At 46.3% G+C, this 14,751-nt stretch overlaps 1 protein-coding gene across 2 annotated transcripts; it reads right to left on the bottom strand.

The window, feature by feature from the left end:
- Positions 1-6,170: 6,170 nt before the first annotated feature.
- On the bottom strand, positions 6,171-14,233 carry LOC118249433 (endonuclease domain-containing 1 protein-like). Of its 2 annotated transcripts, XM_035549383.2 has the most exons (4): positions 14,141-14,233; positions 13,329-13,380; positions 9,675-10,001; positions 6,171-7,974 (listed from the first exon to the last, which is right to left on the bottom strand). In XM_035549383.2, exons 1-4 carry the CDS (start codon positions 14,173-14,175, stop codon positions 7,429-7,431), a joined length of 960 nt encoding a protein of 319 aa, XP_035405276.2. In that variant the 5' UTR covers positions 14,176-14,233; the 3' UTR covers positions 6,171-7,428. The 2 variants fall into 2 exon arrangements, with proteins under 2 accessions (XP_035405276.2, XP_050569501.1); XM_050713544.1 differs by lacking the exons at positions 13,329-13,380; positions 14,141-14,233 and adding an exon at positions 11,735-11,823.
- Positions 14,234-14,751: the final 518 nt, after the last annotated feature.

Raw genomic sequence — 14,751 nt, 5'->3', positions numbered from 1 at the left:
TTTTCTGTTTCGTGATAAAATGTGTGTCATTGTTTTACTGGTTTGTATTCCTGTCGAGTTACTCTCATATCATAGCCTTGCTATTTATACTATCCATGCCTGAGTTACTCTTACTTCATAGCGTGTTTTTTGTTGTTGTTGTTTTATTTTATTTTATTTTATTCCTGCTGGAATAAGACTAATTCATAATATGTATCTTTATACAGATGGATATGTAATGGTCTAACTTTATGCTGTTATTTTGTATGGGAGCAAAAAACAACCTGTATTTATGCAATAGATGATAGGTTTCCAAACCTGTCAGCTGCTCCGAAGTCTGCGAGCAGTGGTACTAGCGCTTGTGCTTCATTAGGTTAATGCACATTAGTTACTGTTAACATAACTCCGTTAAGCACTGTGGTTAGGCGGGCCTGGCTTGTCCCACTCATGGCATTTGACTGGAGAAGGCTAATATTTCATCTGCTTCTAGCATGCACATGGTTATCCAGTGAAGCAGATAACGAGTCTCGTCTCCCACTGCCCCAGTGCTTTATTCTACTTTCCCTAGCCAGCTGGCTCATGGCCTCTCTCTATATATTTTGCCTTTGTTTCCTGTAAATTAAGAGAGTCACATTGCTGGTATGGGACCTGTAAGCAATAGCAGGATACAGACTGGAAAACTATTATGGGATTTCATTTTGTTAGCTATTAACGTTTGCATAGAGTCTGAACCCAGGTGATCTCCAGCATGGGAGTTGTACGTGTACTTGATCAGAAAACTATAACTCTCAGCTGAGCTGTACTGAGCTATACCTCCTGGTAGGGCTCGCTGATCCTCTGGGGAAATGGTTGTATTTGAGGCTTGATCCTTCAACACAACACACAGAATATGTGGAAATCAATAGGATCTAGCCTGGTAGCAAAACGCTGCCACTGGAAGAAGCCGTGGCCAAAGGGGCACCATAATTGTGTTTGCTCCATGGCCACTCTTCTTTGTTTTACAAATTTACATATTTGTTTTTGATATTTTTATTCTGTAAACTTTGATTTTCTCAGTGTGGAATGATTAATAAACTGTAAGAATAAATTGTTCTGGATGTTTGAAAGGTGGCTTGTCCTTCTTGTTATTGATCTAGACTTTGAAAATTCTGATTTTTTTTCTATTACTCGTGTGCCATATATACCCAAGTGCCAGAAAACTTTTTTTTTTTTCCTGAAGTCTGCAGCAGAAAAGCTATCTTGTACATTGAAATGTTTCAGTGTATATGGACTTCATACGGATGTCTCCATGTGAGCTTATCCCATCACAGTGGAGATAAGAGGAGTCTAGAGAGATTCAGCTATTAAATGCAGATATTCAACCAGGCAGAATAGTTTTCGAGCCCCTATGGATAGCATCAGCTAGATCTCCATTGACTCTACTGGGGGCTTAGACAGTAGCTCACATGGAAACACCTACCATTTGATCTGCTTGCCTAAAAGTAGAAATCTGCCAGGACCCAAGACACCCAGGGGTGTCCGAGACTGAGCCGAATCCCAGTCCCAAAGTCATCAAGACTTTCGGAACCTGTTACTCACCTGTGTATCAGCGAAGAAACCTGATTAAAAACATTGCCTGCCACCCTAAGGCAGAATAATTTCTAAAGTTTACATTTAAAGTGTGATTTTTTTTTGGTTGCAGTGACAAATAAATTATTATTATAATAAATATTATGCTATGTAATAATAATAAATTACTATTATAAAACAACAGGAGCTAGGGACCTTATGCACAGGTACTGTTCAGTGGCCAAAAATGGACCATATCATAGACAACTGAGAAGATGCAAGGCAAGACTGAGAGTGCAAGGAGGCAATGAAACAGTACAGATCCGCCTCTCAGTCACAGTCTTAACACTTCAGCCACCCACTCTTTCTAGATTTTTATATTTTCTGTAGGAATAACAGTGTGGCAGGGCAAATACGTGCTCACCTAGGGGCTATGAAGGCGTATGAGCAAAGACTTGAGGACTCAGCAAGCGCCAGTTCCATCAGTCATCTCCAGGTTTCGAATTCTCTCTTTTCTCCTCCAGCCTTTCTGCAGGAGGCATTCAGGGAAGACATCCCCTAGCTAGGTTTTATTTTTAACAGCCATACTAAATACGGTCCTTTCAGTGCAGAGCCCCCAGTGGTGTTGCCCCAACCAGGGGTAGGTCCCTGTAGGATGCAGCCCATGGCTGCAGGGCAGAGCAGCACTGCTGTAAGGCTAATGCTTCTGCATAAATTTTTTGAACCTCTTGCAAGACCCAAAACTGGATCTTCTATCCTGCCACCACCCTACACCTTCCCCCATTTATCCTAACAGAGCCCTTCAACCACCTGCTCTACCTGCTGCATGCACAAGTTGTGTGCTAAGACCCAGCTGTGAAATGCCCAAGAAGTCCTGCTGGGATGAGGGCTCCCAGAGCAACATTCAGAGCCTAGTGACATTAGAGAGACTCCCGGGGAGGTGGCACCACTGGTGTCCCCGGGAAGCCTCCCACGTCCTCAGGGAAGCTGGTCGAGTTGCTGCTGCAAGCTGACAAGAAAGTTGCTTTCGCCCAGCGGGTCTAGGGCAGGAGGAGGGTATCAGAAACACCCTGCTTCAGCATTTCCAGGTCAAAATTCTCAGAATTTCCATTTCAAGGGGAATTTGGAAACTTCTTGGGGTTTTGCTGATTCAGATTGAAACCACATTTTGAAATGACAAAATTTCCTGTGCACGAGTAGTCCTGTTTTCCAGCTCTCTGTGCTCAAAACCAAAGGTTTCTCACTCCTTTAATTTTTATTGTTTTTATACTGCTGAAACTCCCCTTATCCTCAACAAAGTTCTGATTAAGCACAGCATATGAGGAAAGTAATAAAAATGAAGGTTTTTATGCTGTTTTAGCCTTAGGACACTGTGCACAGTAAAAGAAAGATAATTCTTCTGTTTTCGTTTTATGGATGGGAAACTTCATAAATCAGCCTCAGTCCAAGTCCAGTGCTCCATACATTCAGAATGAGATCTCAGAGCCTCGGAATTAAATTATTATTTACCATTTATGCAAGTAGCAATTTGTTAAAACAAGTCTTCATTTACTGAGCTAAGAAAATATGAGCAGGTTACTCAGGATAAGACTAGACTCAGCTAACATAACTGCTGAAAGAGATGCCATTGTGCAATTTGTCAGAAACAGGGTGCAAATTTACATTATAAATACTTTACTTGCCCATGTGATACTTAGAAAGCAAACTTTACTTCATAGTAGGAGACCTGAATATATTGCTCTCACAGATATCATCATGACATGCTAAAAAAATCATTTTCAGCAAATATCCTGAGTGTTGTGCAGAATCATACAGACACAGCACAAAGCCTTTCAGCTTTTTTTTCCTCTTCTCTTTTTTCGCCAGTTAAAAAATGATAATTTCTTCTCAATTTTCCTTCCTGCTGAAGGTTTCCTCCAAGCCCAGTTTATGGCTAATCTCTCAGATGTTTTCCTGATCTACACTTGTGCTACCTCTATGAAAATATATCCAAGGACCCAGACATTTTCATTGTGCCACTCCTCTTTTATAAGCTTTCATCAGACTTAGCTGTCTCAAGCCTTTAGTCCTTATACTCAGGACACTCTTTATCCAACACTGGGTTTTGCTCTAGGAGTTGCCAGCCATGCTTTAGCCCTTTGATTCGAGTAAAGCTACCAAAGATCAGACAGAAGATGCTATAAAAATGCAAAGATCCACTATCCATTTTTTTTTCTTTTAGATGTTCAACAATAGGGGCCTAGGACTGGAGATGCTCAGAGACCCCAGGTGCCATGGGAAGACCTCTCCTGTTTTGCCTTGGTACCTCCTGGTTGCCTCTTCCCAAAGGTGGGGAGAAAACATCTTCCACCAGTCCTCAGTGTGATAAAAACTTAGCAGGACCCTTTTGAATGGTTCCTGGATGGGGACAAGGCTCAGCTCTAGCCAGGTTTGTGTAGGGGCAGAACTGTCTCCTGTGCCCACAGATCTCCTGAACTGCCAGGAGAGCAGCACCTGCAGCCTGGAACCCCTCAGATCTTCATGAGGAACAAAAGCATCATTAACCTTATTTAATGTGGGAGGGAGCAAGGCACGGGTTGTGCCTGCTGTCGTGAGAGCCCAGCCACCTTGTGGCATGAGGGTGTAGGCAACAGAAGCAGCTGAGATGCCCCACCTCTGAGCTCCTCACCTGCTAATTCACCCTTTTTCTGCTGCAGGCAGGACAAAGCAGCCTGCTCACCGTGCTGCTGTCTGCTCTCCTTCCTCCACCCACACCGTACGGGGGTGTTTGCAACCCAGCCATTGCTGCATGGTGTAATGCCTCGGTCTAGACCGCACAGGAAGCCCATGGCAATGCCAGAAATAGTAAGTGACGCCGGGAATTTGAAGGGAAGTTGCTTCTGCACCTTAGTCCTGCTGCCAGCCTGTCTTGTGCTTGGTTGGCCACTGCACGTACATGGAGAGGTGGCCTGGGAAGGACACTTGGTCCTCCATTGGCCAGAGGGGTTTCTCAGAGACATGCAATGTGATGAGTGTGTTTCCAGGCTGAACAAGAAATTAAATGCTAGGCTTTTTTGTTCATTTGTTTGCTTGTTTTATGGGATGGGTAACACCTAGAGGCAGTGGCAGGACCTCTGGGTGAAGCTGCTCGCACAGCTGTGTGCCCCTTCAGATGCCCCAGCAGGTGATGCAACCAGCAATAGCTCTGAGCTTAAAGCATCCCCCTACAGCCCCCACTAATAACCACTTCTTCCTTCATATCCAAAGTCCCGCTGGCACCCAGATCTCCCCCCACAGACAGATGGACACAGAGCAGAGCAAGCTGTGACGTTACCTTCCCAGCTCAGGGGGGCTGCATCTTCCCAGCAGGCACACACACGGCTCACGGAGCAGCTTTGGGCTCTGTCCCTGTGCCCCATTCATATTCAGGATCAGCAGAAACCAGAGGAAACCCCAGAAGAAAGCTGCCCAAAGGCTGGTCCAGGAGCTGGGGACCTTGGGGCTGGGGCAGCCCTCTGCTCAGCTCGCCCCTGATATCTGCTGGAAGACAGCCTCCAAGCTGATTCATTTACTTCTTTGGCTTCCCATGCATTTCATGTGCTCGCAGGGGAGGGGAGGGCATTTCTGGGTACCGTCGAGGGAAACGGTCCTGGGGAGAGCCAGGGAGCTGGTGGAGGTGTGAGTCAGGGGGTGGCCAGGCCATGGGGAGCCAGGGGGATTCCAGCAGGGCCTGGAAAGCGGGGGTGGCTGGAGCGGTGAGGATGAGTGCAGTTTTCAGGCACGAGGAGGTGGGGTGAAAGAGTCAGAGGAGGCCCATGAGTAACCGCAGAGGGAGCTGCTGGGCTCCCTCAACCTGAAATAGCAGCGGCAGTTTCACCCCATCAGTGGTTTCTAATGATTTGAAATACTCGGGCAGGGGACCTGGGACCACACGGGACTATCAGGAAAGGGGAAAATATGAGTGTGGCCCCTGACTTTCCTCCTGACTTTGTCCTCCACAAATACTCTCCTACCTCACTGAGCAACACAGCTGGCAAAAAGTGCGTTATTATTGCTGCTTAAGTTATTGTAAGTTGAGTTATTATTATTGCTGCTCTTGGTAAGGCAGCCAGAGATGACAGAAGCAGATGTCCATGATGCTACTTGGCACTGCGCAGAGGTCTGGGGCCAGACCTGATTGCCTGCACTCAGGTGTCCAGAGCCTCTGGAGACGCTCTTGAGGACCCACACCCATCCCGACTGCTGGCCCGGGTGGGTGCAGGTGTCCCCAGGACCCTGCAGCAGATCAGCCAGCCCCACTGTATACCTCAAGGCATCTCAGCTGGCCCAGGATGCCTCTGTTTATGCAGCTGAGCTGATCTCTGCAACCAGAGCTCTGAGGCCCTGCACACATGGAGAATGATCCACCGTGATGACACCATGATCCACCTCATGTGTGCAAGTTCATGGGAAAAGTAGCAGGACTCTGATGGTAACACTTCCATAAGTGTTATGGCATCTTCAGACTGGATGTGGACAGCCTGCCTTTGGCAAGGAAGCCTTATACACCAGGGCATTACCAGGAGTGGAAATTTCAGTGGGAAGTAACTTCTGGTTTACATATAAGGTGACCCTAAGATCCAGCACTGGAACAAATAATTCATATTGTGAACTACTCAGAAGCTAAATTGTATGCCATATATTGAATTTTTATACTGATGAATAGATCTTACAATGGAAAAAAAAATCAATTACATATAAATCTGTGGAAAAGGTTCAGAAGTGGAGCAGAAAATGAAGTTAACCCACCAGCGTATTGCCGAAATTTATCTTTGATTGGTCAAAGTCTGCTGTATATTTGCTCCTTGAGCCTGGTTGCCTGTTACCTCAGCACTTGTTCTCAAGACACAGGGTCCAAAAGCAAGCAAACAAAAAATCTGCTAGTAAATTTACATAAGCATGTCCTTCATGTAAGCTCAGGGTTAGGGAGCCTAGTGATTCGTTGTAGGTTATTTCCTTCCTTCTCCTTGTTTTACCTCATTGCAGACCTCAAGAGAGCTGGGATGTTCCTCCTATGCTAAGTTGCCTTCTTCCTTTTCACCTTCCTTCTTTCCACCTTCCTCTCTTCCTCTGTCCATTTCTGTTGTCCTTGGCTGTGTCAGTAGGATAATCACAGAATCACAGAATCACAGAATTGTCTAGGTTGGAAGAGACCTCCAAGATCATCTAGTCCAACCTCTATCCTAACACTAACAAGACCTCCACTAAACCATATCACTAAGGGCTACATCTAAACGTCTTTTAAAGACCTCCAGGGATGGCGACTCAACCACTTCCCTGGGCAGTCCATTCCAATGCCTAACAACCCTTTCAGTAAAGAAGTTCTTCCTAATATCCAACCTAAACCTCCCCTGGAGCAACTTTAGCCCATTCCCCCTCGTCCTGTCACCAGGCACGTGGGAGAATAGACCAACCCCCACCTCTCTACAGCCTCCTTTAAGGTACCTATAGAGAGCGATGAGGTCTCTGGAACACACGTCCTTTCCCAAGAAGGCGAGGGAGAAGACAGCAGCATGCTATCAATCATACCAAATGAAGAGGGGAAGGAAATACAGTCTGTATATGGGCATGTAGAAAAAGGGAAAAATAAAATAAAATACCCTCTCTAGTCTTAGTGACAAGCTCCAATTTCCTTGCCCATGGGCTTTTATTCAGATTGCCCCTCCAGAGCTTCCAGGGACCCTTCCATGAAGATTCATTGCAAGGGTGGGCAGCAGAGTAGGAAAGCAAACCAGGTGGGGGCTCTGCTGGCCTCTTCCTTCCTTTTTTTTTTTTGAGAGAAGATGCTCCAATAAACAGAGCTAGAGAAGGAAGGATGAATGGCACACAGTGCACACGGTGCTGCTAGTGGCTCCCTTATACACCCAGGAGGTGCAAGGAGGCTCATTCCCGGGGACAGTCGCTGTCAAAGAGAAAAACCTGCTCCCTCCCATAGAGCTCAGTCAACACCTCCTCCAGCTCCCCCAGCGTGAGGAGATGGACCTCGTTCTTGTCATTCTCAGCAATGACTGCCCAAGACTTTCTGTGGTTGTTGTCCACCTCGCAGCAGGCGCTCGACCAGATGTGGCTGGGTTTGTTGACCCTACCCTTGGCGATGTAGTTGTTCCCAGGCACGGCGCCCACCACGACATAGGTGGCATTACAGACCTGCGTGCTCCTCATCATGGTTTGCTGCTCATAGTTGTTCCAGGCACCGCCGTTGAGTTTCTCGTCCTGGGGGACTATGTTGGTGAGACTGAAGGTAGCTGTCCTGCTGATGGAGTCGGGGTGGTGGCCACTGGGGTTCAAGTGGCCCCGGTTCAAACCCGTCAGGTTCTTGTAGTCCTGGAGGACAGCCTGGCTCTTGCCAAGCTGCTCTAAAGTGACGTTGAAATAATTCAAGAGGGTCCATTCTTTTTCCATCGTTTTGGGATAACTTAAGCCCATCAGCTTGAAAGGTAAAGAGAAAAATGTGTTAGCAATGGGGATGGGAATAAAAGAGCAGGTTTCCTTGGAGCACGAGTCTCTGAGTGCCGAACACTCGTGTGTTTTTTTGTCATCTCGGCATATGAAAACTCACTAACCAAAGAGAAATCTCAAAGCTACCCCTCCTCGACAAATACAAGAGATTAAAATAAAATAAAGCTCAAAATATAGTTGCACTTGATCTGACTTGTGACCTTTGAAATCCATCTGGCAGCGGGAGCGTGGGCAGATGATGAGGCAGCGAGTGTTTTCCATTCTCCGAGGTTTGAGAGGTGACTTTGACGAGACACATTTGTGACACATCTGGTTCCCTTTCCTCCCATCTCCTAACGCCACAGCTGCCCCGGGGCTCTCCCCAGCTCCTGCCACCCCCATTAATCACATCCAACCTTCATTACCTGCATCTAATCACTCTGTCACCAGCCCTAGCCTTTGCTCCATTCAGCCCCATTTCCACAGCAGTTTTTCTCTGTCTCTATGATTCTCATGCCTTTTTTTTTTAGTCCAATCTGTCAACACCCTTGTGTTTTACAGGCTTGGGGAAAACAAGAGCACAGATGTCCTATTTAAGTCTTAGGTCTCTTGGGGAGTCCTTGCAGATGGACAGGACGGGAAGAGGATGAGGAGACCCCATGGGACTCCCGCGGGGAGTTGAGGAGGAGTCAGCCTCCTCTGATCTGCTCCGATTTTGCTCCCCACTTGGAAAGAAGCATGTATATACATCAGGCATACCACACTTCTGAAACACTAATGTTTGCCTCCTCTAACCCCATGCCCAGGGAAATGGGTTGGGAAACCAATCCTAGAGGTGGGGTTTCCCAGGGAGGGCTACAGCTCATTACAAGGATGAAGCTTTTTGCTCTAATAATTAAGCAAAAATACCTCAGTGCAAGTGATATCTGGTACCACTGTGCTAATAATGTTTCTCAGAGCTGAGCCGTGCCAGGGAACACAGATGTTTTCCTTCTGCAGCATCACTGAAAGTAAGTTGGCAATGATCAGCCTCTTAAGGCAGCTCATAATTCCCAAAGAGAGCTGGGCAACCCAAATACCAAATGGCACCACGCTGCAAAAAGGCCTTAGTAGAAAGTTAGCCAAATCACAGATTTTGCAGATGGCCTGGGCTGGTGCTCCAGAATGAAAAGAGAAAAATTTATCCCCTCTGTATATGGACAGTGGCATCATATCAAATTAATTGCTTGAGTTCCTATGGCCAACAAATGCAAATGCCTTTTTTTTGATTTTCCTAACTATAACACCTTTATTTTCATATTTACAAAAACTTTTAGGACTTCCTTGGGAACAGGACACATGGCCTTCTTCTATGGCTCATTCTCACCTACATTCTCCAGTGGTGCAGCCTACCAAATTTAGCTGCTGTTGGCCGTCTCTTTGCCGTGATTTGATTCCCCACCCCAGCATGGGACAGGGGGTGCATTACACAGTGTGATATCAGGTAATTTGACTTTATGCTCCCCTAAGCTCAATGCTGAAAAATGGGCATTTTTAGGGCATGACTCATCTCAATCTCCTGATGACATCTCAAATTCATCAGAGGAATTGCACGGCAAGGGGACAGATAAGATGAATCCCATCCAGTGGGTCCATTTACAGGCCAGCTTTTAATGAGCAGAGGTTGATGTGTGGTAAGAAAGGACACTCACCTGGGGCTCAACCAGCCATGTTTTAGGTCTTGTGCCAGGCCCAGGCTGGTACAAGTAAGCAGAGTACACAGGAATACGCCTGCTCCTGTCGTACAGGGTGGCAAAGTAATACTGGTTCTTGTAGCGCTGGCAGATCCAGGCTGGGTTCTCTGGCTCCAGGGCGTCATTCGGGGGGGTTTCCCGGAAGAAAAACTGCGGGCATGAGCTTTCAAAAGACGTCACCACCTCGCCGTGTCCCAGCCAAAGGCAGCTGGAGGAGATCTGCAGCAGCAGCAGCAGCAGCGGCGGCATCGCGGGGAGGACTTCGAAGGATGGGCTCTTGCTCACCTGGAGGTCAAATGCAGACAAGATAAGAGAAAGCTCGTTAAACCTGGAGTCATTTTTGTCCTCATGGGACATGGTTGGCAGAGAAGACACCTTTGAAAGATCAGGGAGAGAACATTTTCTCCCCTCTTGGATGCAGAAAAATCAGCAGGGGAATATGGGTGGAGTCTAGGATAGGTTTCAATGCCTCAAAGGGGAAACAGCAGGAGATTTCAGCCCCTCTGAGGAGTGATCCAAACCCCCCGTCTCATCAGCTCACACAGCAAAGTTTTTTTTTGGCAAAACTAATGCTGCTGCTTGGAAAAAACTATTTGGCCAAGCTGGTAATGTAAGCATCTCCACAGGTCAGCTGCTGGAGCACCGTTGGATCACAGGGGCATGCAGGGAGGTCCAAGCTCAGCAGACACCAGCATCTGCCCCGAGGCATGGTGCTGGGACAGGGACCTTCCTTCCAGCTGACCCATTTGGCCAAGAGCTCAGTGAGAAGGCTGAGTCCTGAATCTCAGCACTTTGGGTCTTTTTATGTATTTATTATTGGTTGGTTGGTTTTGTTCATTCGTTTGTTTGCATTGGCATTGGAAAAAATAAAAATAAAAATAAAAAAATAAAAGAAGCAACCCAGGCTGGAAAACCCCATGTCACAATAGCATCTTGCTCCCTTCTGTTCCAGGGGCCTTTCTACAGCACAGGACCTCAGCTGGGCACATGCTCTGCCCAAACGGCTTTGGTGTGCTCACGGCAGGATTAATCCCCCCTTGAATCAGATGTATAACCCCGAATGGTCCAGCCTGGGATTCTGGCTCTCAGGCAGCTGACACTGGGCAATATGCATCTTCCTTGCGTGTGTGGGCAGTCCAACCCCAAAAAATTAGCTTAGACTTTTGGATGCAGAGACGGACCGAGAGGATGGTAGCAGGAAGTGTAGCAATGCTGATATTGAGGGGCAGCTCTTCCCATAATTGCAAAAAATTTCTACTGATTCGCATCTTCAGCTTTGCTGGTTATTCTTCCTGTACTGCAAAAGGAGCTGGCACAGGAATTTCTATTTCTTGTCCAGAAATAGTCTTATTTCATCTTTCTCAGGTGTTGACGTGATTGTTGACAGTCAGCAAGATCTTTCTGTTTGGAGAAAGCTGCTCCAAATTTTCCTGCGATGCAGGATGCTTTATCTTCTTTCAGCTGCACACAGGCTTTGGGATAGCTGTGATATTTCCATTTTCATTGCTAGATGTTCAACTGAGTGGTTTTAAAATAATTAGCATTTGAAATAAGGCTGATAGGAGAAGCAGCTCAAAAGATTCACGGGAGGGAAAGCTGACGTTGCCTCTAAAACACAAAGCCCACCTTTGGTTGGGGAAGTGTCTGAGCTGAGGACTGCTGGAGGCTTGGAAAGTCACCTTGCACATTGCACTTTTCGTATTATTTTCCCTGACTCCCCTGTATTAATTTCCATTGGATTCAGGAGATTGAGGTGGAGATACCCTTGGTCTGACACAAGGCATCAGGTCCTTTATCTCTTTACTAGCACTTGACCAGGAACGTGGTGACAGCAAGCTGAAAACTACGAGTGAACCACAAGAGGTGATTCATTCCAGTACCCTCTAGAGCATGACAGTAGCTGACCCATCTCAGGCAGAGAAGTTGCCTCTATTGCACCACCCCCTCCACGAGCTTTATATATATATATATACACACACAAAACTGATTTCATTTCAGATATATAGAAACCAACCTACCGTGTGAAAGAGCAGCACATAAATATGTTTATTCACGTGATTCTGCTTGCAGCCCCAAAGCAGTAGAGGATTTTCAAATGCCCCTGCTACAGTCTGAAACTGGCTGTGGCTGGGGGGTGGTTTATATATGATCTCCAGGAAAGGAAATTTGGCAATAATTCTGTTTTACTGGATTTTTTTGAGTAGCATTTAGAGTGAAGTCGCCCTGGAGTGGACCCAGGACCAGTGTTGCAAATGTGTTTCTCCAGAGGCCTTTTTCAAGGTCATGGGCAGAATAAGCTCCCTCCTCTGTTTGGTGTGAATTTTCCAGGTGACTTGGCAACTGAAACTGACGGGTTTATTATGCAAGGTGTTTTATGGCATTTCTGATAGCCTTGAATCGAGCCTTTCCTATGGCCATGAGCCATACTCTGTCCATGGGCCAAAATAAGGTCTTGAATCTACTTTTTCCTGAAGTTGCATGAGAAAGAGGGTACGAACACAAAGCCAGCTCCCATCTGCTTGGTACATGCTGTAATAGGCCAGCAGTAATTCGAAGATAAGGAATGCTTCCAGATCAGGTGTAAAGGAGCACCTGGCTGCTCCAGCCACCCTCAGGTGAGGAGGAGACTTTGCACCCAATATCTTCAATGCATCTCCTACAGCCTTGGTCCAACAGCTCTGGGAGAAAATTTTAACATTATTGCTGAAGTCCTGATGGAGCCGGGTAGGTTAGCTGAAAAGATATGTCCTGTTCAGCCTAGTTCGTGCTGCTTCATTCCAGTGCACAAAACATCCTCAGGGCTTGTGAAAATTCACAAAAAGCATGTGATAACCCCGTCTTTGGGAACTAATTAATAATAGCATTAATAAATACTATAGTGATGATGATAGCATGATGATGGTCATCATCAAGATGAAAAATTTAAAAAAGAACACACTGGAATCTGTTTTCCTACAATTAAACATCTCAGTTAACCATTGGGTACCTTCTTGTGCATCTATTCCCAAGGCTTCCTCTGTGTATTGTTTCCCCAAGGTATCCTGGTATCCTAGATCAGTTCCAATATTTGGCTGGGGCAGCAGGTGAGCTGCAGAGGCAAAACCTCTTCCCTGTGTCCCACCAGGCTTTGGTGCGTTTTCCAGACGGGTGACACACTGCCAGCTCCAGCAAGGTCTGCAGCTCTAACAGGATCCAGGGGATCGGCTTCTGGCAGTGCCAGTCTGGAGTGGGTTCGCTCATTCCCTTTGGGAATAACGTTCCTTCTTCAAGGTTTTGGTCTGAGCATCACCAAAAGTGATTTAGTGACAAATTTCCACCTTCCTCCAATCTCTGTTGCTTTTAAGTACCTCACCCATATTCTCCAAATCTTTACTGTCTACTTTTCTATGCTTGAGCTTCTTCCCTGGGCCATTCCTCCTCCCCTTGCCCTCTGTAATATAAAACATTAAAGCTCTGCCAAATACACACGTGTAAATTCTAATTTTCTCCTATGGAGGAGGTTAGATCTCAGTAACTGCAGCCCACCCTTTGTCCGATGCATTTATTCTGAAGCTTAAGGAAAAAATTTAAAAGAGATATGGCAGTCAGCGGTGAGGAAGGAGCAGGACTTACCTTGAAGCAGTATCTCAGGAGCAGCAGCTGAACTGTCACCTTGTTCTTCCCCCTTGAGAAACAGCAACATGTCGTGAGTCCCACTGCAATAAATACCTGTGGTGGTGTTACCTTGCTAGGCAGCTGAACTCCACCACAACCACTCTCTCACTCCCCCTCCTCAGAAGAGGAGGGGAAGAAGTAAAGGAAAGAACAACTCACAGGTTGAAATAAGGAAAATTTAATTAAAAGGAAAAATAATTATTAAGGAAATATTATTAATAATTAAATGATTTAACTAAAGGGAAAAAAGGGAAAGGGGAAAAGGGAGGGGGAAAGGGAAAAAACAAAACAAAACAAGTAAAGGCTGTGTGGAAGTGCAGAGGAAAGAAATTACTCTCTACTTTCCACAAATGAGCGATGCTTGACCATGTCCTTGAAGCAGGGCCTCAACGCATGTAGCCGGTGTTCGGGAGGACAGACGTTTGGGCAACGAGAGCCCACCCCTCCCCTCTTCTTCCTTTTTCCACCTTTTATTGCTGAGTGTGACACCATATGGTATGGAATATCCCTTTGGTTGGTTTAGGTCAGCTGCCCTGGTGATGTTCCTTTCTCATTTTTTTGCCCACCCCCTAGGAGGGTTAGAGAGAGTCCCGAAGCTGTGCCAGCACTGCTCAGCAGCAGACAAAACGCTGGCGTGATACCACTGCTGTTCTAGCTCCAAGTGCAGAGCACAGCACTGTATGGGCTGCTGCAGGGAAAATTAACATCCCAGCCAGACCCAGTACAACCCGTTCATAAATCTGCCCCTTTTTATAAAAAGTGAAGCTTACCGAAAAACGTTATTATTCCAGGGAGATTTACTCATGCCAGAAATGGTACAACAAATGCAATTTGCTATTTCCTCAGAATTTCTCCCAAGTTTGCTGACTGGTGTCACGTGTCACAAACAGACAGCTGTGTCTGGTGACTTCCCTCTCCATTTCCTCATTTCCCGTGGGGCTCTGTTCTCAGCAGACGGCCCTTGGGGTCATTAGATGGCACGGCCTGTCTGAGCACACACAGGTGCTCTGCTCTTCTACAGCCTCTCAGAATACAGTTAACATGGCATTTTCCCTTCCCTAACTGTAAAGGCTTTGTAACAGCACTTGCCAATGCCATCCTATAGATTTTGGGGGCATATACTGTCCCATTCTTTACTCATTTACATTTTCTAGATACAGCAAGAGCATTTTAATATTATATCTCACTGGACAGGTCCTCTCCCATGTCTGCACCAATACATGAACCATGAGCACGTTCTCCTTTAGTACAGTGCTTATCAGATCCAAATCCCCTGTTTACAACACAGCTGATACCCAAATTGCCTCTTCCAGGGAGAGTAAGTATGCAGAGGGTTGCAAATTGCTCTGCTTGCTGTTTTATACCACTGCTAAGCCTGTGT

Source organism: Cygnus atratus, chromosome 1 (genome assembly GCF_013377495.2).
Source record: "Cygnus atratus isolate AKBS03 ecotype Queensland, Australia chromosome 1, CAtr_DNAZoo_HiC_assembly, whole genome shotgun sequence".
NCBI classification, from domain to species: domain Eukaryota; kingdom Metazoa; phylum Chordata; class Aves; order Anseriformes; family Anatidae; genus Cygnus; species Cygnus atratus.
The sequence above is the reverse complement of the archived record's forward strand: the minus strand, read 5'-3'. Positions and strand labels throughout refer to the sequence as shown.

Excerpts from the sequence above, each read along its gene's own strand:
- LOC118249433 (XM_035549383.2), bottom strand. The coding sequence starts at position 14,175 with ATGAGTAAATCTCCCTGGAATAATAACGTTTTTCG. Across the intron at positions 13,381-14,140 it reads TGGAATAATAACGTTTTTCG|GGGGAAGAACAAGGTGACAG; the intron begins GTAAGCTTCACT and ends CTGTTTCTCAAG. Across the intron at positions 7,975-9,674 it reads CATGGCTGGTTGAGCCCCAG|CTGATGGGCTTAAGTTATCC; the intron begins GTGAGTGTCCTT and ends TTACCTTTCAAG.